At 41.8% G+C, this 27,747-nt stretch overlaps 1 protein-coding gene across 1 annotated transcript in view; it reads left to right on the forward strand.

Annotated features, from left to right (window-relative positions):
- Positions 1-27,747, forward strand: part of sycp2 (synaptonemal complex protein 2) — a 49,482-nt gene that overhangs the window by 6,849 nt on the left and 14,886 nt on the right. The window contains 26 exon segments of the mRNA XM_056299195.1: positions 3,225-3,310; positions 3,416-3,510; positions 3,674-3,708; positions 3,792-3,934; positions 4,060-4,112; positions 7,889-7,934; positions 8,170-8,274; positions 9,239-9,299; positions 9,667-9,815; positions 10,189-10,260; positions 10,468-10,528; positions 12,430-12,564; positions 15,106-15,263; positions 15,460-15,528; positions 16,161-16,227; positions 17,126-17,412; positions 17,500-17,624; positions 19,328-19,364; positions 20,574-20,678; positions 21,266-21,427; positions 21,769-21,940; positions 22,266-22,567; positions 22,994-23,275; positions 23,405-23,438; positions 23,735-23,869; positions 23,987-24,121. Of these exon segments, the coding sequence (XP_056155170.1) occupies positions 3,225-3,310; positions 3,416-3,510; positions 3,674-3,708; positions 3,792-3,934; positions 4,060-4,112; positions 7,889-7,934; positions 8,170-8,274; positions 9,239-9,299; positions 9,667-9,815; positions 10,189-10,260; positions 10,468-10,528; positions 12,430-12,564; positions 15,106-15,263; positions 15,460-15,528; positions 16,161-16,227; positions 17,126-17,412; positions 17,500-17,624; positions 19,328-19,364; positions 20,574-20,678; positions 21,266-21,427; positions 21,769-21,940; positions 22,266-22,567; positions 22,994-23,275; positions 23,405-23,438; positions 23,735-23,869; positions 23,987-24,121 (3,111 nt within the window).

The following is a 27,747-nucleotide window of genomic DNA, read 5'->3' on the forward strand; positions in this document are numbered from 1 at the left end:
CGCACATTGTAACTGGCCTCGCAGTGCGAGAACGTGGAGGAACAGCTATCAGCCATGACGAGCGTGACGAAGGCGGAAACAGAGACTGTCCATCATGTTGCACAAAAAGGAGGGAGACACGTGAAACATTCCAGAGGGAAGCCAAAGACCAAAAGCGATGAAAATGAAAGGAAGTGTTACAGATGTGGACATACAGATCACCTGGGCAGGGACCCGAAATGCCCAGCATGCGGACAGACATGTCATAAGTGCAATGGAATGGACCACTTTTTATGTCGCACCAAGCCTAAAGGTGCAAAACAACGTGTGAGTAATGTTGAGGAACAAGGTGACTATGTATTCATTGTTAAAGAGAATAACACAACTGAGAGACTTACCTTTTCTTTGGGGGGAGTAAAACTGCAGATGTTAGTTGATTCAGGGGCGACCCGTAATGTGATGGGTGAAAACACATGGGAGAGACTGAAATCACAATGTATAAAGTGTCATTCATACATTCCCAAGACGGAGAGAAAGCTGTTCTTTTATGGTGCTAGCCAACCACTATCTGTTAAAGGTGCATTCTCATGTGAGATTGCAGTTGGAAATAAAACTGAGCAGGCAGAATTCATTGTGGTTAATGGCATTGGAGAGGCATTGCTAGGAAAGGAGACAGCCATGAGACTTGGGATTTTTGAAAATAGGAGCCGATGTTGCAGCTGTATTGAACATAAAACAGTCACTTGAATAGCAGTATCCAAAGCTATTCCAAGGGGTTGGAAAACTGAACTCCAAGCAGGTTAGCTTACACATCAACCCAGACGTGAAGCCTTTCGCCCAGCCTCTTAGGCGCATACCGTTCAACCTCAGAATGGCAGTAGAGACCAAAATGAAGCAAAATATCACAGACCCACTGTCACGATTGCTGGGTGAGACAGCACAACGTGAGAGACACAATCACGGCTCGGACGAAGACATGAGGTTTGTTGCTGTCAGCGCCACGCCAAAGGCACTCATGACCAGAGTGGTGGAGGAGGCTTCTGCGACCGACCCAGAGCTGATCGAGGTACGAAAGCCAATCACAAATGAGCGGTTTGAGAACTGCAAAGTATTTGCAGCCATAGCAAATGAACTGTGCATAGTGGGATATTTGGTCCTCCGTGTGACATGTATTGTGCTACCCCGTGTCCTACATGCACAAGCACTGGCTTTAGCACATGAGTGACATCTTGGGATAGTGGGGACAAAACAGCACCTGAGAATCAAGGTTTGGTGGCTGGGGATGGATCGAGCGGCTGAAAAACACTGCAAAGCAGACTGCCACGATTGCCAGATAGTAGCCAGACCCGACCCACCAGAACCACTGAGACCCACACCCCTTCCGGACGGGCCTTGGCAGCATGTGGCCGTAGACTTGCTTGGACCCCTGCCATCCAACCATTACATTCTTGTAGTATCTTGACATCTACAACAACAGAGGTTATTGATCACCTAAAGTCAATATTTAGCCGTCACGGCTTACCAGTCACCTGTAAATCAGATAATGGCCCACAGTTCAAGTCTGAGCTATTCAGAGAATATTGTGAAAATAATGGCATCACACAACTGAAGACAACAGCTAAATGGGCTCAGGCCAACGGAGAGGTCGAGCGCCGGAATGCATCACTAATGAAGAGAATCAGGATTGCTCATTCAGAAGGACTGGATTGGAAAACGGAGCTGAGAAAATATGTGAATGTGTACAGGAGCATCGACCATACCACGACAGTGAAGAGCCCGGCAGAATTGCTCTTTAATCATAAAGTGAGAGGAAAACTGCCAGACATCACAGAGTCACGCACAGACATGGAAGTGCATGATCGGGACAGTGAGGAAAAGGGCAAATCCAAACTGTACACAGATGAAAACTGGAGAGCACAGTGCTCAGAGATCTAAGTCGGGGACACCGTGCTTGTAAGGCAAGACAAAGTGGATACGTTTACCACTCCCTTTAACGCTACACCACACAAAGTTGTGAGTAAAACAGGGAGTCATGTGATTGTAGAATCCCCAGCGGGAGCACGGTACGCAAGGAACAGTACTTTCGTGAAAAAGTACAGGACCACTGGACCAGAGGAGACAACCCATGAGCAGGATGACACACAAGGGGTTGAGGACATCACAGGGTACTCTGATAAGGACACAGTGACCTCGCCAACACCCACTGGAACCAGCGTGGCACACGTGCCTAATGCAGGCAGGCCTCAGCAGGCCAAACGAGCGCCTCAGAGACTGTCTGATTATGACTTAACTTGATTATGTAAGGGCACGGGTGACGTGAGGATTGAGGACTTTTTAGTTTTATTGTCAGACACACGTTTGTAAGATGTCTGGATGCAAAGTAATTACAGAATTCAATTATCAGACACAGGTTTGTAAGATGTCTAGATTTTCAAGGAAAAAAGGGATGTCATGTATTGCATTAGCATTTGACACCTGTGGGATACCCATAAGGAGTGATGTCATACCCGGAAATGTTGTAACAAGGGAATTCACTCAGTAAAGTGTTGAAATGTGAGTATGCATTTGTTGTTTGTTTTGATTCAATTCAGTGAATATTGTGATGGTCTAATTTCAAGTATTACGACGTAAACACAACAACACGGGAGATCTAGGCTATTATACCGATTATACAGCGCACTTGGCGCTGCAGGATTCAGTGTGTGTTTTTGTTTTGTTAATCTGTTTTTGTTCTTTAGAAAGTCTGGCTACTATTTGGAATTTACTTAAACATTTAAGTTAAGTATTTTTCATGTAGGACTGCTGGTTTATTTTATTCAGTCTGTTTTATTTTGTTCACAGCAGAACTGCAGGTGTGTGATGCTGTGACAGTGTTCTCATGTTCTGTTGTTGTTTATGCTGCTATTTGCACAAGTAAAAATAAAGCCCTTCGTGTGAAAAAAAACATTTGTTGTATTGTTTTTATTTATTTCACAGACATTAGTCCATTGTAAATAGTACATTTTAATCTTGTCGGTTAACTGTTAATGATCAGTTAATAAGTGTTGGTTATCGGTCAGGAAAAAAATTCAAAATGAGCATCCCTGGAACAACGTATTGAATGCATCATAAATTAGATGAGACTAGATTCTTACAACCATCTCAGAGCTTGAATTTCAGTAGTGACATAATAAATGAGGGCCATTTTGTCTGTTTTCAGTAGTTTTGTCTCCGTGCATGGTATTAAGTTACCATATCTTTCACAGGAACATATCAGATCACCGAATCTCTTCTCTATCCCATTGGCAAATTGGCTGCAGACCCTAGAATCTACATTATGATCCAAAAAGAGGTGTGGGGCAGTTTAATCAATCGTTCATCTTATTGTGTTGAAGTAACAATATGCTGCGATGGGTCATATATTTGCTCACAGACTAACATATTAATGTCCTCATAGGCAATTCGCAAATTCAACATTATTCTTGACAAAATACCTGTGCAGCTGAAAAAAGGGAAGAATATTTTGTCATCGCAGGAAGCAAAGGATGTAATGTATGTCATTGGAAGCGTTTTGTCAACAAACATTCTTTAATGGATATACGTATATGGTTATGTCTCCCAGGGGTTATTTTCAAACAGAACTGTGTTTTGATAAAGTATCCACACATTCTCTTTGAGTTCCCTTTGGTACTTTTTGTTTGTCATGCTTCTGCAGGACCAAGTTGGCTGGAAGGATTTTGGATGGTGGTGGTGAGTTATGAATCCTATACTGTCTGTAACGCAAACCACACTTGAACCCAAGCACATACTAATGCAGCCCTTTTGTGTATTAGATTATGACCTGCAGACTGCCCTGATTGAAGCACTTTGCAGAATGGCCACGTCTGAACAAAGGAAAGAATTGGCTGACCAGTGGTTCACGCTGGGATATGTGGCCAGCGCTTTCATCAAGATCCACGACTCTGAGTTTGAGACGGTAAATCTATACAGTTAAGCCAATAGCACTGCCTACATTTTTATTTGCTTAAGCAAGAATGGTATAATAGAAAATAATATCTCTTGATCAATTAAATAGTATTTGATATAAAAATGTGATTTCAGGACTGCCGCAAGTTTCTGAACCTGGTGAACGGGATCCAGGGAGACAGAAGAAGGTATACACACTACTATAGTTTGTTGGTTCCCAGAGGGACAAACGTTAGTGATCTTGCGGAGGGAATTCCAGAGTGTTACCAAGGAAAGTAGAGAATAGTTTAATTTAAATGTTTTTTTTACATTTTATTTTATAGATGTTGGTACAAAGAGAGACTATAGGAATTGTTTCACACTCTGATCAACTAGGGGTCTAGGGTTTAAAGAGTAACTAAACCCTAGATGATTTTACTGATCTCTATAAGTTAAAAAGACTAGGTCAAAACCTAGTATATGGCTGGACTATATGGTCAATGTTTGACGTTGTGGCCAGTTTGTTTCAGGGATAGTCAGTGGTAGTGTCTACAATGTGAATTCCTGGATATTTAAATGTCCATCTGCAATTTTCTGCGGTGGTCCCAGTAATATTTGTTGTTGAAGTGTACTGAACTAGCATATTACATGACATGGTTAAGCTACGTTCAAGTAGGGCGGTGTGGTGGTCCATTCCGTTGCCTACCAACATGGGAATCAATGGTTCAAATCCCAGTGTTACCTCCGGCTTGGTCGGGTGTCCCTACAAACACAATTGACCATGTCTGTGGGTGAGAAGTCGGATGTGGGTGTGTCCTGGTTGCTGCACTAGCACCTCCTGATTGGTTGGGGCACCTGTTTGAGGGGGAGGGGGAACTGGGGGGAATAGCATGATCCTCCCACGCACTACATCCCCCTGATGAAGCATTGTTCAGGGACCCATTCTCAAGGACCACGACCCTGCCCAGAGCTGTGACTGAAGAGGAAACACCATAATCACCAAAAACTCCACTGCCATCTCCTAAACACTTCCATGCTTCCACAGGTGTCATCTGGACCAACTGCCTTTCCACTCTTCATCTTCTTCATAGCTGCCCTCACTTCTTCCTTGTTAATCCACCGCACTTTCTGGTTCATTATCCCCACATCATCCAGCCTTCTTTCTCTCTAATTTTCTTCATTCATCAGCCCCTCAAAGTACTCCTTCTGCCTTCTCAACACACTCCCCTCACTTGTCAGCACATTTCCATCTCTATCCTTGATCTCCTTAACCTGCTGCACTTCCTTCCCAGCTTGGTCCCTCTGTCTAGCCAATTGGTACAAGTCCTTTTCTCCCTCCTTAGTGTCTAACCTCATACAACTCACCATACACCTTTTCCTTTACCTTCACCACCTCTCTCCACTGTATGCCACATCTTGTACGCCTGTCTACTTCATCTCTCTGATTATCCCACTTCTTCTTTGCCGGCCTCTTTCTTTGTATACTTGGCTGTACTTCCTCATTCCACCACCAAGTCTCCTTGTCTTCCTTCCTTTGTCCAGATGACACACCAAGTACTGTCTCCCTCACTATCTCAATTCAATTCATCCATCCATCCATTATCCGAACCACTTATCCTGCTCTCAGGGTCGTGGGGATGCTGGAGCCTGTCTCAGCAGTCATTGGGTGGCAGGCGGGGGGACAACCCTGGACAGGCCGCCAGGCCATCACAGGACCGACATACACACACGCACACATTCATACCTAGGGGCAATTTAATATGGCTGATTCACCTAACCTACATGTCTCTGGAATGCAGGAGGAAACCGGAGCTCCCGGTTTCATATCACATCCTTGATAGGGAAGAACACTGGTTTGAACGGTGAGTCAACGGGGCAATCTATGTTAAGAGGGAACGACCATCCCTGAACCGAGGGGGGGGGGGGCTGAGAGTACATCTGTCACCAGCTTTCAATGCTGTCATCGCAAACATTCCCAAATCCTCTGAATAGTACACATGGCCATTGAAACTCTAGTTAATGGTCAAAGAAGGTTGAATCATTTCATCTGGATACAACGTTTAGATCAATGGTCACACCCATATTTGCATATGAAACTGGTCATTTGTGTTGGTCATTATGCACCTGTTGCCATCCTACATTGCTGTGATTGCAAACATTCCCTAATCCTCTGAATAGTACAGTTAATGGTTAATAGTACAGTTAATGGTCATACCCATATTTGCATATGAAACTGGTCATCGGTTTTGATCGTTATGCAACTATATTGTTTATAAGGGGTGGGGATACCTGCAGTCAGTTTAGACTGAATATGTCACTTAGTTAAGTGATGCAACGTGTCTGTCAATAAAAGTTGTATCCAGATGAACTGATTCAACCTTCTTTGATTGACAGTGAGGAATTTCGCCAGGGGGACATAGTGCGTGGGAAGATCACGCTATCAGTTCCCCCTTCCCCCTGAACAGGCGCACCGACCGACCAGAGGAGGTGCTAGTGCAGCGACCAGGACACATGCCCACATCCGGCTTCCCACCTGCAGACACGACCAATTGTGTCTGTAGGGACACCCGACCAAGCCGGAGGTAACACAGGGATTCAAACCGATGATCCCCATGTTGGTAGGCGACGGAATAGACCGCTACGCTACCCAGACACCCTCCCTCACTATTTCTGCAGTGATTGCCCAGTCATCTGGCAACTCTTCACTACCACCCAGTCAGTGCCTGTCTTAACTCCTCCCTGAACTCCCACACAAAAGTCTTCCTTCTTCAACTTTCACCATATAATCCTTGGCTCTGCCTTCATTTTCTTCCTCTTCTTGGTCTCCAAAGTCATCCTACAGACCACCATCCGATGCTGCCTAGCTACATTCTCCCCTGTCACCATCTTGCAGTCTCCAATCCCTTTCAGATTGCGCCTCTTACGTAAGGTATAGTCCACTTGTGTGCACTTTCCTCCCCTCTTATACATCACCATGTGTTCCTCCCTGTTCTTGAAATATGCATTCACAACAGCCATTTCCATCCTTTTCGCAAAATCCACCACCGTCTTTCCTTCCACTTACCTCTCCTTGACACCATACTAGCCCTTCACCTCTGCTCCCTTCACCAACATGCCCATTGAAGTCTGTTCCAATCACCACTTTCTCCTCCTTGGTTACACTCGCCACCACTTTATCCAACTCACTCCAGAATTCTTCTTTCTCTTCCATCTCACACCCAACTTGCGGGGCATATGTGCTGGTAACATTCACCCCCACACCTTTGATTTCCAGCTTCATACTCATCACTCTGTCTGACACTTTTCTCCTCCAAAACACTCTTGACATACTCTTCCTTCAGAATTACCCCTACCCAATTTCTCCTCCAGTTTGCACCATGGTAAAAGAGTTTCAATGTTTTTAGCCTTTAGATGGGTCCCCCCCTCCCCTTTTCTCCCCAATTGTACCTGGCCAATTACCAAACTCTTCTGAGCTGTCCTGGTCGCTGCTCCACCCCCTCTGCCAATGCGGGGAGGGCTGCAGACTACCACATGCCTCCTCCGATACATGTGGACTCGCCAGCCGCTTCTTTTCACCTAACAGTGAGGAGTTTTGCCAGGGGGTGTGGGAGGATCACGCTATTCCCCCCCCCTCCCCCAAACAGGCGCCTTGACTGACCAGAGGGGGCGCTGGTGCAGCGACCAGGACACATACAAACACCTGGTTTCCCACCCGGGACCCGCAGACACGGCCAATTGTGTCTGTAGGGAAGCCCGACCAAGCCGGAGGTAACATGGGGATTTGAACCGGCGATCCCCATGTTGGTTAGGCAGTGGAATAGACCACTATGCTACCTGGACGCCCCCCATTTTAGATGGTTTTTAATCTGTAATGTCAGTGAGCTCACTAAAATGATCTTGGGTATCTATTAATGGGGCCTCTGGGATGTTTTTGATGTGCTCTTGTCAAATGTACATAATAACACCCTTGTTTCTCTGCCTCCAGAGTCTATTCCTACCCTTGTATGGATGTATTTCTGGATAAACATGAGGTCAGAATCAACAGTTGCTACAGTAATCAAAACTGGAAAAATCTTGAAATTGTATAATTGGGAGATTTTGTAGAACTTAAAAAATAACAATAAAAACTAACTTGCTGATTAAGAGGAGTAGCAAAGAAGGGATCCGTTTGTACTTACCAACATCACAAAAAATAATCATGAACCTGGCTTTTGCATGTGGAACTCAGATGTCCCAGCATGTGTTTAAGTGTGGTTGTGTTTTCAGTTACTCATGCCCTCTGATGAGAAGCTAGAGGAGTTCTGGATTGACTTTAACTTGGGCAGCCAGAGCATCTCTTTCTACTTCACTTTGGCTGATGGGGAGGCACAGGTATGACTTGAGGGCAAATACTCGAATCTGAAAATCAGAAGGACTAACATTTCTTGGTATTACTTTTATTTTCAATAAGTACGTCAATGGCACAGCTTTGTCTGGTGCTACGTAATGTTGGAACACAAAAATATATCTTAACTTCAGATCTATGTTCAGATGTAAAGATAAGGTTTAAAAATAAAGTTATTTGTCAGCATAGTACACACCCACTCTTCGTTATTGTGGGGATGAGCAACAAACAAGCCAGATACTAAAAAAGTTTTGTTGGGGCACAAGTGGGAATTTTTCTTTTTGAATTCTGGCCAATATGCTTCTTGTGAAAATGCATTTTTGAATAAATTATTGTGAAATGCTACTGATTTGTATTATGTTACTTAGACTGACACTCCCACATGTGCGCCTGGTACACTCTGTGAACACCTTAAGTTCCAGACATTAATTCTTTTTACCATTAAATAATTAAAGTTAAATAAAAAATGTGATTGCCCATAAAAAGTTGATCACTGCCTAATTCCTTGCATTGCATTTGCCACCTTCATTATATGTTTCAGGGTGAAAAAAAATATTTGAAATGTAAGCAGCTTCTATGCATGGCAATGGCAAGTTGGATATCCTAGTGTGGGAAATATGGCAAGAGTGCTATAAACATCACATCTGCCAGAGCAAAGCGACTATATTCTGACCTATTTGCTGTTAACTTGCTTAATCAATAATACGGTGTTTGTCATTAAATAGATGATATTAGATAAGTACAACAGTCATCACTTGAATATGATCAGCCAATCCATAAAGACGTCTGTACAAATAAGTGGAATGAGCAACTGCCACCACCATGATATAATTACATAATGAATGTTGGTGTAGTTCTGTGCATTATATATTTTGACAGACTACTTTCTGTTCTGATGGACAACTGTTGAGTTCTGCTGGTAAATACCCCGCTTATTTTTTCCCCACTTAGGATGGGCAATGGGACACAATCTGCATCACTGAGAATGAAGTCCAGAGCTACACAGTTACAGGTAATTGATGCACTGTGATCATCAATGTGAAATGTATTTTTGTCTTTCAGCTCATTTGCTGTAAGATAAGCTCCAAGTAGTCAACCCTTGTAATTTTTCAATAGGCACAGAAAATAAGGTTTTACTGTGAAACCCACAGCTGTTTTTTTCCAACTTAAGAAAAAATCTAATTCCTTCTGAAATTGGTTTCACAAAGACTTAAAAAAGGTAAAAATCAGGTCTATTAGCCTTGACCGCTTAACAACATAGCATGCCCTAATGATTACTCACCTGTGTGTGTGTGTGTCTGTGTGTGTGTGTATGTGTGTGTGTGTGCGCGCGCGCGTGCGTGCGTGTGCGTGTGTGCCCATGTTTTTTTCTCTCCCAGACATGGGCAGTCAGCGTGTCTTGAGGCTGAAGCTGTCAGAGTTGGTGTGTGTGGGTGTAGTGGAGGGGGCCAACCTCACCATCCACTTCAGCTCCACCCTGGACATCCTTCAAGCTGCCCTCGCTGTCTACGGACACATCAAGAACAAAGTAGGGAGGCCATGGCTTCCATCACTTTAATACTAATAAAACACAACACCTGTCAAGATTTTTTAGATATCTTTATCCTCTGTAAATTAGTCATAAAGAAACAGTAGTAGTATAAAGGGGAAAAAAACTTGGCAGGATTTGAAATGAAAAAAGAAATTTTGGCACAATATAATTAGATTTAATGAATTTGTCAATCTTAAAGATTTGTGCAATCTGTAGCTTGTATCATCTTGCATTACTTGAACTGTGCGGCATTCCTGCTACTGCTTCAGGCATTCAAGAGTTTGTTCATGTTCCTGTTTACCTCCAACTTGCAGTAGGACTTTATCTGCTGGTAAAGGGTTTTGATTTTCATCAACATGCTTCTCCTCAGAGCTTTGTGGGCAAGAGCAGCACATCTGTAGCGAAGACAGCCATTAAGCTTATAATGGATGATAGCTCCCAGGTAAACAATGGCCTCATGCAACCATTTATGTATTGTTTGCAAGAGACAGTTACCTGGGAAGAAAAGTAGCCATCCTTTCAATAAGTGTGATTATATTATATTTATAGAGCTTGAAATTTCTAATCCAGTAATGCAATTACATTTGAGAGACAGACAGACAGAGCCAGAACTTAAAGGTTACGTTAAGCCACTCTCATCACTGTACAGGATGTTGTTCCAGAGAGCCAGGTCAGACTTGGTAATGAAAGGGAGAACAACAATGCCCTCTGCTGGCAGCCTCCTCCACCTGCACCTTTAAAAGTAAGCCACTAAGAATTTATATTCTGTTCTTGATCATTGTATTTAATGTCATATTTTGGTGTTTGGGCGGCACGGTGGCACAGTGGTTAGCGCGGTCGCCTCACAGCAAGAAGGTACTGGGTTTGAGCCCCGGGGTAGTCCAACCTTGGGGGTCATCATGGGTCGTCCTCTGTGTGGAGTTTGCATGTTCTCCCCATGTCTGCATGGGTTTCCTCCGGGGGCTCCGGTTTCCTCCCACAGTCCAAAGACATGTAAGTCAGGTGAATTGGCCATACTAAATTGTCCCTAGGTATGGATGTGTGTGTGTGTGTGTGTGTGGGGGGGGGGGGGGGGCCTGTGATGGCCTGGCGGCCTGTCGGGGTGTCTTCCTGCCTGCCACCCAATGACTGCCGGAATAGGCTCCAGCATCACCGCGACCCTGAGAGCAGGATAAGTGGTTCAGAGAATTGATAGATGGATTTTGGTGTTGAAAACAACAAATAGTTCTGCTAGTCTCTCTGTATTGGTCATTATGCAGTCCTATGGTATCGTATGGATAACTAGTATAATTGAGATACATTTTGGTGTACAACAGCAGTGGTAATTTATTTCATTTTGTCTGGATTCAAGTTTCAAGTTTTTATTTATCAAATAAACAATACAGTGGTGGCAGACATTGCTAGCAATGAAATGCTTTGGCATCAGGCTGACCTCAAAAAAGCTAAAAAATATAACATTTAAATTTAAAGTCAAAACTAAAATCTGAAATCTAAAATTTTTACAGTATTTACAGACTAAACGACATAGAAATATAGAAGTGGAAAAAATGAATAATGGTAAAAGAATAGTACAGTGGCTGTGGTAAATATGGTTGTGTATAAATATGTAAATAAATGTGGAATATACGTATATACTTAGCACAAAAAGTAAGGAAATTTGTGTTTGGTAGATTATTTCTTTGTTGTAACAATGCTTCTTGGCAATACATTTTATACCATTGGAAAGCCTGTTTATTTCCCTTTTAAATGGTGCCACATTTGAAAGGAACATGCAATTGTGGGATGAGCAGCAGAGCTGAGTATGTGGGTTGCGCCCATTAAAAATTTGCCAAATCTTCACTGCCAGTGCCAAACAGCTTATTTTGTTGTTGCTTTTGACTCTTGTTTTGAGCTTCTGGTACCCCAGGTGCTGACAATCAGGTGCCTGATATAAGATTTATTGCAAAGAAGCATTGTTACAACAAAAAAATAATCTACCAAACACAAATCTCTTTACTTTTTGTTCTAAGTGTGTGTGTGTGTGTGTGTGTGTGTGTGTGTGTGTGTGTGTGTGTGTGTGTGTGTGTGTGTGTGTGTGTGTGTGTGTCTGTGTACATACGGGTACAGCAGAGAAAGGGAGAAAAGGGTCCAGAGTCTGGATCCAAATTAAAGCACAGAATTCAATGCTGGCAATTGTTCTATAAGCTGTAAGAAGGGAACACCTATTTTGCTAACAGAACTCTGATGTTTTTTGATAATCTTATACAGTTCAATGAATACTTTACATGTGAATACATACAGGCTTCTAAATAGATGTGTCATTGAAGGTAATTAAAAGGCTGTCCTTGTAGAGTTTTATTTGCAAAGTGTTTGAGCTTTTTAAGATCAAAGTAGCTGTTTCTGCCCTGAAAGGAGAATCTTGGAACTATCATGGTGCCCACAAAGTACAACGTCTCCCACATATTGTCTGTGAAACAACACTAATTGGTGATGGTGATATCATATATAAAAACTTGTTCTGAGGTCAGACACATGTGGCTGCCCTCTCCCAAAATTTCTTCACTTTAAAGGATTACCTCACTAGATTGTCTAGCTCACAAGGCTACACACACACCTGTCATGTATTGTATAGACTTCCATACATTGTGATTATCCCTCCAGGTCATTACGCCAGCCAAGAGGAAGATCTCGGAGTCCACCACCTTTATTACCAGCAGTGCTGGAAGCAGCGTGTGTGGCGCCAGTCCCTTCTCTGTTATGCCAGCAAGTATGTGATGCTAGAAATGACCTTAAAAAGAGTGCTGTAAGGCCAGGATTTGATGTTCATCGTGGTACTGAATGCTGCACATAGAGTATTCATATAAAAATTGCAGACAAGGGTAGAGCTGTGGTGATTCAAGACTATGAGGAAATTCTTAGACAACTATCAGATCACAACTCGTATGTTAAACTGAGATAGGACCCTAACCATCAGGTGCAGCTACCTATTGAGATAGTGTTGAAGGAGGGTCTGGACCAAGGGGAGACTAACAATAAGGAATTCTGTTTTCTACTGCACCCACATGTCGGCCCCCATTAGATTCACATTACTTAAGACTCATAAAGGCACATTTCCTACACCGGGATGCCCTACGGTATCTGGCAACAACTCTTTACTTGAGCCTTTATCTAAGTTTGTTGATGCTTACATTATTAACACATGCATACATACAGTCACAACCATTTTCTATCAGGGATTCTATAGATTTAATCACAAAGCTTCAACCTTTAGAGGGTGTCATACGTAAATTATACTATATTAGTCACATTCAACATGGAGCACTTACTTACCGACATTCCCCAGTCTGAAGCAATTGAGGTCATGAATCAGGTCCTACTCACCAACAGACATACAGCCCCTCCCTCCAATGAATTCATTTCCAAATTGGCAGCTATTGTCTTGTACAATCATTTTTTTTCCCGGTTTGATGAAAACTACAAACAAATTGAGGGTGTTGCGATGGGTGCAGCACTGGTACCCTCTATAGCCAATATTTATGTGGCCAAGTTTCAAGTTGACTTTGTCTGCAACCCTATTATTAATCCTTTTCTACCTCACATACGAGGTTGGTAACACTACATAGATGATGTACTCATCTTAATCCACATACCTCCAGACAGGCTCCTTGAGTTCCATTCCCTTTTAAACCAAATTTGAGGTTCAGTATGAGCTATGACCCCAAGAAGGCTATTTGTGTTATTTGTTACCTTAGACATTTCCTCATTCACTACCTTTACCTGTATGATGTTTTAACTGCCTCTAAGTTACATAGTTTGTGCAATGTAACAGTTTCTCCAATGTTGCCTGAAGAGGAGAGCTTGGTCTCAAAATGCGTTGCTCACAGTTAGACACAGCAGTACATATATAGCCTCACTTCCTTCACAGCCATGTATTAGTTTTTTGCTTAATAGAACCAAGTGCAAATTAGTGCTGCATGAGTAATCTAATTGCAATGTCAGCCTGTGCAATTATATAACCGCAAAAGGCTGTGATTTGATTAAATAATAAAATGTACGTATGTGAACGTCTGTTTGTGTGCAGTCTGCATATCTACGCCCATAATTAAGAGATGACCAATACGTCTCTGGTTAGACAGAGAAGCGTGTGCAGTCTATGGTCACACGACTATCCGATGTGCTGTGTGCAGACCAGAAAGAGGGAAAAAAATGGATACCAATGACAACGAGCAGATTAATGCAGATGAACTGGTGGCAAAAAATAAAAATAAATGCGACCTCTGTTATATGGCGATATTTTGGAATCAAGCTCAGTGACATTGAGCAGAAAGAGGTACTGTGTAAAACATACAAAATGAAAGTCACTATATGTTGTGGCAACACAACAAATTTGTATTATTTGTTTATGTATAAATTTGTTTATTATATCGCAAATCGCAATATTGTCCACAATAATCACAATATGACTTTTTCACCAAATCGTGCAGCACAAGTGCAAACTCTTGATTTGATAACAAGTAGTTACTCAGCCTGTGTGTTTTTTGCCTATTTAACCTTAAGGAGCTGTCAGGTAGCTAGCTAGGAGGAATGAGAACCCCCCCCCGACACACACACGCACACGCACTCCAACCTTCAAAGTGACACAAATAAATCAACATGTTCATTTCATGCATGCTGTGTTCCTCTGTTCTCAGACATTGCAATTACAGTTTATTCATTTTCGCATTTCCGAGCTAGTCCTCATTTTTGTTGTAATTGTTAAAGGTCCAATGGAAAAATATTTAATTTTTTCTCTAATCCATATCACACTTGACATCTCAGCTTTAATGGACTTGAATGTTCAAAGCGTGGAGAAGAGAACAGGAAGGGCTGGAGGCTGAAGCACAGACAGACCCCTCACTGTCTGTTTTAAATTTACTGAGCTTGTGTCTGTGCAATGTGTTTTTTTCCCATTTGCTAAATTCAGAGTGTTGTGTACAGAATGTCTGTTATCTAGATTATCTTTGTAGATGAGACCTATCATATGATTCTTGCGCACATTAGTTGTAGATTAAGGTTGTTGTTTTTTTGTTTTTGTTTTTTTATTCCATCAATTTGTCGAAAAACATTCCCCCGGGCAAATAAAATTCCCCATCAAATTTTAAAGTGGATCCAACTCTACAACTCTACATAGGTCTCACACCTGGGCTTTTCTTCTACAATGTGTTTATATGTGGTTGTGGGGAAGGGCGGTGTTTGTCTTAAGCAGATTTTCTTCCCTTTTTCCATTTGCTTAAACCTAAACCCATCTCCAATATTTTATTGTTGTCAGACACTCCAAGCAAGGGAAAGGTCAAGCCAGCTCTGGAAATGGTCCATTCATGTAAAAGACAGGGCCAGTCGAGCCTGGGAGAGCTGAACGTTACTGAGAAGACCACTCGTCATGGCATGATCCCAAGCAGCACAACAATGAAAAGCAGGACAGAGCTGGTACCACTCACACATGTATACACAAACATAAATACATTAAAACATACTACATAAGCAAATGTTGAAAAAAAAACTCAATTTAATTCCTTTAATTACTAAAAGCTGTTCAATTTAGACTGTTAATGTGTTCTGTTTTTGTTCTTTTTTTGAGCATAGATAGTGCTTCTAATAACTTTTATTTCACATAATCTGTCAGGTTGACACCTCCCTGAAGAGCAAAGCCTCCAAGGTGGTCACCAAAAATATGGCCAAAAAATACCATAAGGTAATCTCAACAAACCAAAAGTTTTAATGTTATTCGATGTCAAGGTAAGTAGTATCTGCGGCTTCTCTCAAAGGCATTTTTGGTGTCAGATATTCCTAATATGAGATGTAGTTAAAAGTGCCTTGTATAACATTCCAGCTTTCCTGAAGCATGATATGGCAAAAAAAAAAAAAAAACAACATCAGTAACGGTTGCTGAATGATAGTAATTGAAACAAAGTAAACTACTCACCTACTTGTCTCCCCCCTGGCAAACTGTACAGTGGTCACAGCAGTTTGAAAATGGTGGATTTTTCCAAATGTGCTGTGTATCTGCTACCTAATAATAATAACAACAATAATAATAATGGATTACATTTATATAGCTCTTTATCTTGATAGCCAGAATGCTTCACAGTGAAGGGGAGAAACTCACGTCAACCACCACCAATGTGTAGCACCCACCTGGGTGATACCTTTCTATATGAATCTGTTTGTCATGCTTTTGTTGACTCATTGTTATTCACATAGCTAAATGATAGTGGTCAGGATTAATGTAGAAGTATGCATAGCATCTTCAGGTTTTAGCAACTGGTTGTTTTCAAGGCTGTGTTTTTCTGATTCAGTCTGTTTGTTACTGCGCTTGTCCTGTAGCACATTCCACTGGAGAAAGCGGTTGAGATGGTGCAAGCTGAACAGGGGGAAGAACAGGATCCCCTGGGTAAGGTTTTGCTTGCTGGACTTTGACTACAACCCACCATGTTTTTTGAAACATAATTATAATATTACTATCCTTTAACCCTTGATCCTATCACTTTCCTTTTGCTTTCAGTACTTGGCTATATCCCCGATACCCAACCCACAATGAAGACTGCGAGAAGCATGTAGGCAGAGTTGTACCTGTGCGCCACTCACAGATTTACAGACATCACAGAACCGTTTTCTGACTTGTGTGTGTGTGTGTGTGTGTGTGTGTGTAGACCCTCTCGCCTGAACAAAGTGTCTATAGCTGAGATGTTGATGATGTCCACACAGAGAAATGATACACTGCTGAAACCTGGTAAGTGAAGGCCACAAATCTATGGGCTTAGCACCTACAGAGATTTCATCCTTACTGGAAGGTGTCCTGTCAAAATTTTCCTTGAAAGCAAGATACTTGGCAAGATGCTGAACCTGCTCACTCAAAGGAAGTCATGCTGGACACGTGTGTCATCTGAATGAGTAAAGTGTTGAAAAAAGACATTGAAATGAGTTACCCCGTTCAATGTGAAGCACTTTGGGTGTCTAGAAACACGCTATATAAATGTAATGATTATTATTGTTCACCTTCTGTAAAATGTCATTATCTAGATTTACATTGCATAGATGGGGATAACATGGAAAGCTGGTTGACTGTTAATAAAAATGTTGTTGTGTACGGTTTTGCTTTCTATCTCTTTTTTCTGTTCATAATTCAATTTTTTTTCATTCTTCCATTTGCTTTTTGTTGTTTTTTTCTTTTGTATTTGTGTTCTTTTTCGTATAATTTTCTTTGCCGCATTTCCTTTCCTTTCCTTTTCTTCCCTTTAATTTCCTTTCCCCTTTTCCTTCTCTTCCTTATTCCCTCTTTTCCTCTGTAGAGCTTCAACCAAATTTGGAGCAGCAGCAGGAGTGCCCATCCTCAGCCCAGAGAGCCTCAGTTCTTGGCTCAGGCCCAATCAGCCACAAGCAGCTGCATGCACAGCTCACCCAGCGTCTGGAGGAGGTCATCAAGGATATGAACCAAGGCCCGGAGCCTCAGGAATTAAGTAGATCCCAAGGAAAACAGCCTAAGCACAAAGGGGGAATCAAAGGCCCATTGACGCCCATCCCAGCTCCACAGAAACCCAATCTCAAAGCTAAGGCAACGGCTTCTAGTAAGGAGAAGGTACAAGTCTTATGAGGTTTAAGAGAAAAGAGGTTTATAATGTTGTATGAGGATTTCTGTTGTCTCATGCCTCTCGTCTGTACTCAGAGAGATGCAGAGGCGACAGGCAGCATGGTGAAGCTCATCTCAAGTCATTACAAGAATAATACTTCCACCACAAAAGCCAGAAAAGAAAACATTCCTCTTTGCTGGGTTCCTCCTCTTATTAACAAGTAAGTGCAAGGAAAGTCCTTGGAACATGTAAAATTATGCTGTAGTAACAACTCGTCCTACCTGAACATTGTTCATGACCAGAGGGAAAATGGCAGTAGTGTGGTTTTGTAACATCAGTTTACTGATGGAACATTTTCCTTGCTGTGGCTGCTCTTTCTCCATTACTGGCTTCTACAAATTATAAACAAGAATTCCACTGACCGCATCTGCTATTTGCATAGGGGTACAAGAAATCAACATTTTTTTGTAATTGAATACACGTTGGAATTCCTCAACGAGTACATTTGTGTGCTTTTTTTTCCCTCCTCCATTCCCCATAGTCTGTATGAACCTCATGACATATACCTCACAGTGCCAGCAGATGTCATTATAATTCTTCAAACTTCAGCACTGGACTTACTGTAGGCTACTTGGCCAGATTCAGAGTCCCCCAATAGCTTATAAATGTTGAATATATTAACCCCTGAATAAAACAAAATACCCAAAACACATCGATCTGATTCTAATTCTACTGACATGTAAAAATAGCTCTATATGACACTTTGTTTTGACTGACATTGTACCTTGTGGCTGATGGCAGTAAGGTAATAGTGATTTATTTTAAAGATGTAACAGCATCAAGAAGAGGATAACTTCTACAGCCTGGCTTCCCTCCCAAAAAACATGTAGACTCTATAATCTTTAAACAAAATGCATACTCAAAAGAAAACAGGTGGCTATTTTATTTTTCATAAATACTGTTATGAGCAAGTAGCCTACAAGCGAAAATATCTGGCCTAGAGCTTATTCCCTCCTACTCCTCCTGTGATTTAGGCTACATTTTAAGCACACACAAAAAATAAATAAATAAAAAAACAGCTGTCCAGGGTGTCTCCCCGCCTGCCGCCCAATGACGGATGAGATAGGCTCCAGCATCCCCGTGACCCTGAGAGCAGGATAAGTGGTTTGTATAATGGATGGATGGATAGTTGGGCATATTGTACAACAAAGTGAATAATAGATGGCTAAGAAAAATCAGCCTAGATGGGTGGATTAACAACAAAATTGAATGAAACTAAATCAATAACAATCACAAAGTCTCTGGTGAAAATATAAGAAAAAGCTCAGTTATAGTTTCCCACATGAGCCCGAACATAGAATAAGATAATAAAACATGAACGTGAGTCTTTTAATGGTGGCGTATGGAATGATTGCAGCCATGACTTTGTTGATAGCTAATTGTCGGTGAAGTGAAGCATTTGTGAGGTTGGTTTCACATGCATGCAGAACAGCACTCTGCGTGTGAGCAGTTATCCACGCCGCATCCGTTCAGCATGCAATGTGAAACAGGCCCTGCAGCCACAGCTGACTGCATAATGGTACGGGTTTAATTCAGTATATGGAAAGCTTTTCAAAAATACCAATACCCATAATAAAGCCTTATATGCTTTTAAAATTCCTCAAAAAAATTGCTTTTTTGTTTGTTTGTTATTGAGGGTTTTTTCCTGTTTTAAAAAAAATGTTTGGTAATATTTGTGGTTTGTTGGATGATTACTCTTGAATACATGTTTGCACCACTATTGTATACTGAATACAAGGATGCAGGTATTATTAAGCTTCTAATTTATACTGTATATTCTTATGATATATGAAAATTGAAATAATGGATTATACAAATTTTGATGCTTACTCTAATACCGCTTTCCTTTTTCTTCTGTTACAGGTCAATCTTTGCTAAGAGTTGGTTGCCTACCACTAAAGTGAGTGGTAATAAATGTTCTTGGGTATGTTATTAACTAAAGGTAATTCTCTTGATTTACTAAAGGCAAAGCACTATAAAATGTCTTGTATGCTCCTGCAGAAAGAAGTGTCTAAATCGACAAGCTTTATTAAATCCTACTGCAATACCAGGAAAAAATCTACAGCGCAGAGGTAATCTGTTTTTTTCCCAAGTGATTCAAGGCTTGTTTGGACTTTTCAATTGCTCTCAATGCATTAAAGAGTTTATCTCATGCCTTTAATTTGTTATTGTACAGAGAAGACATTTTTGCATTCCATGCTGATCCACCACCGAGTATTGGGGTAAATAATGCTAATATTAATACTTTATCCAGACATATACCACTGAAGCCCAGCTGTTGGGCCTTCTGTTGTAGGTGTTTATAAGGGCTTTCTTTTTACTCTGCAGGGAAAGGGGGAAAAAAATACAGAATCCTTTGCCACAGTGACCAGGTAAGCCTGATATTTAAGAGTGGTTGACAACATTACATTTGACTGTTTTGAAACAGCATTTAGTGGAATCAAAAGTCTTATTTAACACTGTTTTCATTATTTAGCAGTGGAGGCCATAGTTCCTGGGCAGTACCCAGCACCACCAAGAAAGGACAGCCTACGGCAAAAGTATACTTTTGTTGAAGTGATCTCATTGGCAGAGGGTGGCTTAGACTTTGCGTGCGTGTGTGTGTGTGTGTGTGTGTGTGTGTGTGTGTGTGTGTGCACGCGCGCGCACATATGTATGTATACGTGTATTCTATTTCTACCTTTTGTGAGGGCCAAATATCTAAATTTGATTAGAATTTGAATGTTTGCTGATATAAACCTCAATTGCAGTGTTTTGGAACTGCTGCTGGCAAGCACAAAAATCAGCCATTTATGCTTGACCGTCATAGAAAAACGTTAACCAATGCATGCTGTGTTGTGCCAGTAAGTTGGAGTTCAAACACAGTCATTGCGCACTTCAGCATTTCCACTTCATGTGGGCAACACTGTCTACATTTAGAAACCAAAGAAATTATTGGGAAAGTTGCTCTATTCTGGTTGGTCTTTATGCAAGCCGCCTTTAGGTTTAGGTATAGTTATATAAAGGGTTGGGATTAGGCATGTAGTGATTGTAGTTTATATTTTGCTGCGAGGTAATGGAAGTACGTTATGGTGGTCCTAACCTATATCTTCTTACTTGTGTGTAGCAGGGGAGGAGATGTGTGAAGAAACACTTATTTAGTGACACAGACACTGACAGCGCCTTGACAGAGACAAGCTGGCTGAGGGAGTCGAGCACAAAAGTTAAACCCATAGTAAATGACTACATGAGGCATGCACCCACAAAGACCAAGGCTCCTGCTGCTGATCGCACATGTAGGCTTTACAACCCACAGTCTCTTAATGTACATTTTCTGTAAGAAATCACCACAAAGACCTATTGGTGAGACCACAGTATGTTATATTTTCATAAAGGAAGTGGAGACTGTAAATAGCCTGTAAGTTTGAATATGAGTGAAAATGTGTTGGTGTCCTGCGATGGACTTTAACAGGATATTTTCCTGCCTTGTGGCCAGTCCTGCTGGTAGGGCCTCCAGCCCATTACATTGAATAGGATAAAGCCGGTAGAGATAATGACGGAGCAACAATGGATATTTTCATAAAAAAAAATTGGTCTTGGCCATTGCAGATGAATCCCCAGATTTACCCCTTCCAACTACCAAACCTGGAAAAGGAAACTCCAAAACTGATAAGGTAGTGTGGTTTAGATACACTATAATGTTGTCTGTGATTATCATTTTAACATACAGTATGTGCATTAATGTAAAATGTAATTGTACTTAGTTCAATCCTCTGATGTACTACCCCAGTAAGCCACAGCATGTCATTGTTGTGTTACTAGAAGAGACCCAGAGTAAAGAAGGCAGTGGAGCAGCCAAAGGAGCGAGTGAAGTTGGCAGCAAGAAGTAGGCCCCAGAGAACCGCAGCCACCGCTATGAAGAGCTACAGAGAGCCAGACACTGATGGAAGCCAGTCAGAATCAGAGAACCCTCCTGTTCCCAAAGTGAGAGCTCTTCCCCTTTATTATGTCACCTATATCTACATTTACAAAAGCACAAAGTCAGGGCACTGAGAACCTATTTTATTTTTCCAAGTGCAATTTGTACCCAAGGAGTTTGACCTGCTTTATTGGTGCTAATAAATAAGATGGTTACACAATACTGTATTTTCACACCAGATGCAAGAAAAAAAAATACATCAGGACCTTTGAAGTGCAGACTCCATATGCTGTGTTGAAATATTGGAGATAATATTTGAAAATTTAATTTTAATACCCGACCAGAACCAACAAATTCCAAGGCTATAGCTTTAGCATAATGCCACATTTTCTTTGCTCCTTAATAGAGGCACTCCTCTACTGGCCTGCAGCAGAAAAGTGAGAGGCCTTGTCAAGGAACTGCTGAGTTGAAGAAGAAGAAGATCCCCCCTACCAAAGTATATACGGGTTTACACAATTCCCGGACCACCCGCCTGGCCTCCTTCACTCCCTCCCCTTCTCCCATTGAGAGGATGAGATGTAAGGCTGCCTGAGGGAAAAATGTATACCCTCACACCAGTACCAGTTTAGATACTTATTTGACCCGTTTGATATCTGGTCAATTTGCAATCAGTAGGGCATCTTTTAATTAGTTATATGGTTTGGTTTTGGATCACAGTGTCTTCAGACGTAATTAAATAGTGTTTGTATCTGTTAATATGTTAGAAAAAAAACTTTAAATGAACTGATTGCTCTTTACTGTAAGTGATATTAAGAAAAGCATGTGTATAGATTGACCTTTACTCCCTCTCTCAACCTCCTGGGGACAGCTGTCCTAACATCTGTGCTTGCTTTGGCCCCTCAGCTGCTGAGAGGCCAGCACCAACGACCTCTTCCCCTCTGTTCACCCCGCTGAGAACCCCTCCCTCTAACTCCCCCAACCCTCAAAGCAAGTACACTCCTGCAACCATTCTGGGGCTACCCAAACCTGTGCACTCTGCAGTCAGCAATAAACTTAACTTCCAGCACTCATCATTCTACAGCAAAAAGGGGAAGTGTAACTCATCCAAGACTCCATCCCTCTTCACTCTCCCTTCTTGCCCTTTGCTCACCCAAATGAGTCAAACCCCTGCACCCCATCCCACCAAAAGACCCAGTCTTGCCCAGGTAAAATGGCATCATAACCAAACCTGCCTAATGACATCAAGTGGGACAGACATCATCATTATTCAAACCCTTACTGTAAATGAATAGTTCACCATGTAATACACTTACTTTTGATTGCTCCACCTAAATGTACATATGCATATGATGTTGGAAAAGAATTACAAATTACCTCAGGAAATAATAAGTAGCTTTAGTTTGATTGGAGTGACCTATTTAACAGCAGACAGAGCAGAAAATAGCTGACGACTCTCCTTCTCTTCCATTTAATGCATTGTAGAAAGTATCACAATCATTTAAAACATTACTAATCAGTGACAGCTTTGGTGATTAGATAATAGCTAATGGTTTGCTACATTTCTCCCTGTCCATCATTCTCTCATCACTCATTCTGTCTCTTTCCATGTCTACTCCCCCCTCTGTCTCTAGCTGAGCCCAATCCAGCAGACCCTGTCAACCAGTCCCCAGTCTCCCTTATCCGAGTTCTCTCAACCCCTGTTGGAGTTGGAGCTAAACAAGTCCTCCATGCTCTCCCCTCCCCAGTTGCAACTCCCTCAGACTCCAAGGGAATGTCTCAGCCAAGGCCTCAATTGGGGCTACAAGAAAGGGTCAGTAGTATCATTAAGCCAGTCTTCCAGCAAATCGTCAGTCCCCATCACCAAGCTGAAAGTTCAGTCCGCTGCTGCACTGGCTCTTGCTAATAAATATAAGGTAGGAATGCATTCCTTGCAGTGATACTTTGAGCTCAAGTTGAAAAAAGGTTGATTGCTTGGTGAATTGGTTTGTTCTAAAGCAGCTTAAGCAATGAACAAAGTATCTGATTCATTATTGTCTGTACAGAAAACACCATCAGACAAAGATCATCAAATGTCAGGTAATAGGCCTTTTCATCCTCATATGAGCTAGTGCAGATGAGACCTTGCCTGTTTATCCAAAGACAGGGTCATACCTACTTTTTTCAGAAATAATAATAATGTCCTATTTTATTATCGCTTTCACTATTTTTATTCTTATACTACTTTTTATTACACTGGTACATTTTCTTTTGTCTACTAAGTACATTGTAAACCCTCAATTGAAAAGTAATATAGATTAATTTTATAATAATAATAAAGTAATGATACTATTTTTTTTCTGTTATGACTTTAGTTAAGTTGTTGATTGTTACAGGGCCTAGCCGTAAACGTCACATCTCACACCCCTCATCCAGTAACTCAGAGGAAGATGAGAAGGAGGAAAGTCCTAAGGACATGGGGAAAAGGCATTATTCTGCCAGAATGAGGCCCAGGAAACTGTTCAAATCCTGTAAGATAGAATTGATAAAGTATATTTAGCAAACTACAAAATCCTGTAAAAATAGGATATCTATTAAGGATAGAAAACTTTATCCATAGTAATATGCATACTTTTGTATAATTTCAGCAAGCAAAAGACTGTCAAAAGCAGAAAGCTATGAAGAGCAGAGCAGCTTGGAAAAGGAGGAGGAGGAGAAGGTAGAAAGCTGGCCAAAGGATGGTGCTCTCATAGCTGCCACGAAAGGCTATAAGCACATCAAGAGTAAGAATACAAGCAAGACAATGTATGGGACAGATAGTCATTAACCGAGTTTTTACTTTACAGGTAGTCCCTGGGTTACGACCGTGTTCCGTTTTTGAGTCTGTTCTTATGTCGAATTTGTATGTAAGTCGGAACAGTTACGTACAGTTCACGTCGGAACAGTTACGTACAGTTCACATCTAGTGTCAATTAGTCAAAACTTTGGTCTCTCCATCTGGTCTCTCCATCTTTTCCTTGGTCTTCCTCATTTTCTTTTGCCAGGTATTTCCAGGTCCAATACCTTCTTTCCTATATAGTTTATGCCTCCTCTCTGTGCATGTCCAAACCATCTCAATCTTGTCTCTCTCAACTTCTCATCCATTGCTCTGATCTTGAACGTAGCTCTCACTTATTCATTCTCTTCCGGTCTTTTCTAGTCACTCCCAAGGACCAACGTAGCATGTTCATCTTTGCTACTTGTAATGTAGATTCTAGCCTATCTTTTGTTGTCACTGCTTCCATACCATAGAGCATGGCAGGCCTAACCATTGATTTGTATACTTGCCCTTTACCCTCAACAGCATTCTTTTGTCACAAAGTACTCCAGCTACCTTTCTCCATGAATTCCACCCAGATTGTGTCCTTTTCTTTACTTCCTTCTTACCACCACCTTCTTCTGCCTGTATTATCAATTTTAAGTACTTGAATTTGTTAAGTTCTGGGACATCTCCTCCTAAGGTTAATCCTGGACTTTCTATTTGACTATTTATACACAGGTACTCAGTCTTTGTTCTGCTGATCTTTAGTCCTCTAATCTTGCACTTCTCTCCAATCTTCAAGATCTCTCTCCAACCTTTCCTTGTCCTCGTTTGCTAGCACGGTGTCATCAGCAAACATCATGCTCCATGGTGGCTCTTTCTTAAGATGTTCTGTGAGGCTGTCCATCAATATCACAAACAGGAAAGGGCTCAACACCGATCCTTGATGCAGTCCTACCTTTACCTCAAATTCGCTTGTTGTTCCCACTGCAGATTGAACTACAATGTCTTACAATCCCTGTGCATGTCCTGAACTATGCTGATGTAATTTTCTGCCACTCCCTTCGCTCTCAGGCAATACCATAACTCCTCTCTCGGTACTCTGTCATATGCCTTCCCCAAATCAATAAATACACAGTGCAATTCTTCTGTCCTTAAATGTATTTTTCAGCTAAGTTCCTGAGTATAAATATCACATCTGTGGTACTTCTTCCAGGTATGAATCCAAATTGTTCTTTCCCTATAGTCGCTTCCTTTCTAATGCCCCTTTTCCACTACATGGTACCGGCTCAACTCAACTCGACTTGCAGTGTCATTTTCCATTACCGTAACAGTACCCCCTCAGTGTAGCTGGTCTGCATTGATGTTAGTACCCGCTCCAGTTTTTTGGGAACCTCGTGGTGCCAGAAAAGAGGTAACAGTTACCAAAATGCCGGTACTTTCCAGTAATAGAAAACGAAAAAGTTGAGTTGAGCCGGTACCATGTAGTGGAAAAGGGGCATAAGTCTCGCTTCAATCACTCTCTCCCATTACTTCATTGTATGTCCCATCAATTTTATCCCTCTGTAGTGTTGCAACTTTAAGCATCACCTTTTTTCTTGTAAATTGGTACCACTATTCTCTCCATTCATCTGGCATTTTCCCAGTCTGTATTATGTTGTTGAAGAGTCTAGTCAGGAAATCTATGCCAGTATTGCTTAAGTATTTCCAGACTTCTGCTGGTTTAATTGTCCGGCCCCACAGCTTTTCCATTTTTCATTCACTGCAATGCTTTTATCACCTCATCCCTTGTAATCTCCCCCATGTCCTCTTCATTCCTTGGTGGTTCATCTGTCCTTCTTTTTCTGTTATTCTCTTCATTCATTTGGTGACTGAAATAATCCCTCCATCTCTGTAAAATATCCTCAACTTTTGACAGTACTCTTCCATCTGCATCCTTGATCAGTTTTACTTGTTCAACATCCTTGCTTGCTCTCTGTTTGGCTATTCTCTCTCTCTCTCTCTCTCTCTCTCTCTCTCTCTCTCTCTCTCTGTCTCTCTCTCTCTCTATATATATATATATATATATATATATATATATATACATACACACACACACACACACATATATATATATATATATATATATATATATACATACATACATACACACACACACACACATATATTATTGTAACATGCACAGATAAATAGACTCGCTAGCCCTTGGCTAACAGGTCGGACCCTTTAGTCGACTGGTTAACGTTGTCACCTGTGGTGCGGGACATCTGGGTTCGCGTCTTGGCTGCAGCAGTTCCCAGACTGCCCCCCAAATTTGCTACAATATTATAGACAAATAAAGGCTTTCAATCTAATTGGCACAAAACATAGCAACTCGTTCCAAACGTATGCTGCTTTATAGTACAACCACTTCCCAGACAGAAAAGGTAGGCCCTATATCCATCAGTCCACATTCACTACGGTGAGTGGCAATAATATCTCTTGCGCATTCTCAAATAACTCACTCACAAATAGGGTGGCGTGGCAGCCAGCCACACAACTTTAAATGGCACAGCAGATACCCTCCACAATAATTTTGCTAAATAGAACAGATTATTGAACTCACCGATTAGTAGAGTTGAAGGCGGCATTTCCGCTGTGAGTTGAATCTCCGCATGGCATCATCTTTCCTCTCATTGTGAAATCTTGCTGTCAAGTCCGTTTCAAAAGACAACTGTACCAAGGGCACCTTCTGTTCATTTTCATTCATTCATCATCAGCCGCTTTTCCGAGGTCGAGTCGCAGTGGCAGCAAGCTAAGTAGGGCACTCCAGACGTTCCTCTCCCCAGCAACGCCCTCCAGCTCCTCCTGGGAGATCCCAAGGCGTTCCCAGGCCAGATTGGACATGTAGTCCCTCGGTCTACCCCGGGGTCTCCTTCCAGTTGTCCGTGCCTGGCGAACCTCCAAAGGAAGGCGCCCAGGAGGCATCCTAATCAGATACCCGAACCATCTCAACTGGCTCTTTTTGATGCGAAGGGGCAGCGGCTCTACTCCAAGCTCCCACTGGATGTCCGAGCTCCTCACCCTATCTCTAAGGCTGAGCCCAGACACCCTACAGAGAAAACTCATTTCAGCCGCTTGTATCAGTGATCTCACCCTTTTGGTCACTACCCAAAGCTCATGACCATAGGTGAGGGTTGGAACGAAGATTGACTCGTAAATTGAGAGCTTTGCCTTCCAGCTCAGCTCCTTCTTCACCACAACGGTCCGGTACAACGTCCGCATTACTGCTGATGCTACACCAATCCGCCTGTCAATCTCACGCTCCATCCTACCCTCATTCGTGAACAAGACCCCGAGATACTTGAACTCCTTCACTCGAAGCAACAACTCATCCCCAACCCGGATGGAGAAATCCACCATTTTCTGGTAGAGAACCATTGCCTCAGACTTAGAGGTGCTGACTCTCATCCCAGCCATTTCACACTCAGCTGCAAACCGCCCCAGTGCACGCTGGAGGTCGCGTTCTGATGAAGCCAACAAAACCACATCATCTGCGAAGAGCAGAGATGCAATTCTGAGGTTCCCAAAATTGACACACTCCTCACATTGGCTGCACCTTGAGATCCT

This window comes from Lampris incognitus, chromosome 2, assembly GCF_029633865.1.
Source record: "Lampris incognitus isolate fLamInc1 chromosome 2, fLamInc1.hap2, whole genome shotgun sequence".
Taxonomy (NCBI): Eukaryota; Metazoa; Chordata; class Actinopteri; order Lampriformes; family Lampridae; genus Lampris; species Lampris incognitus.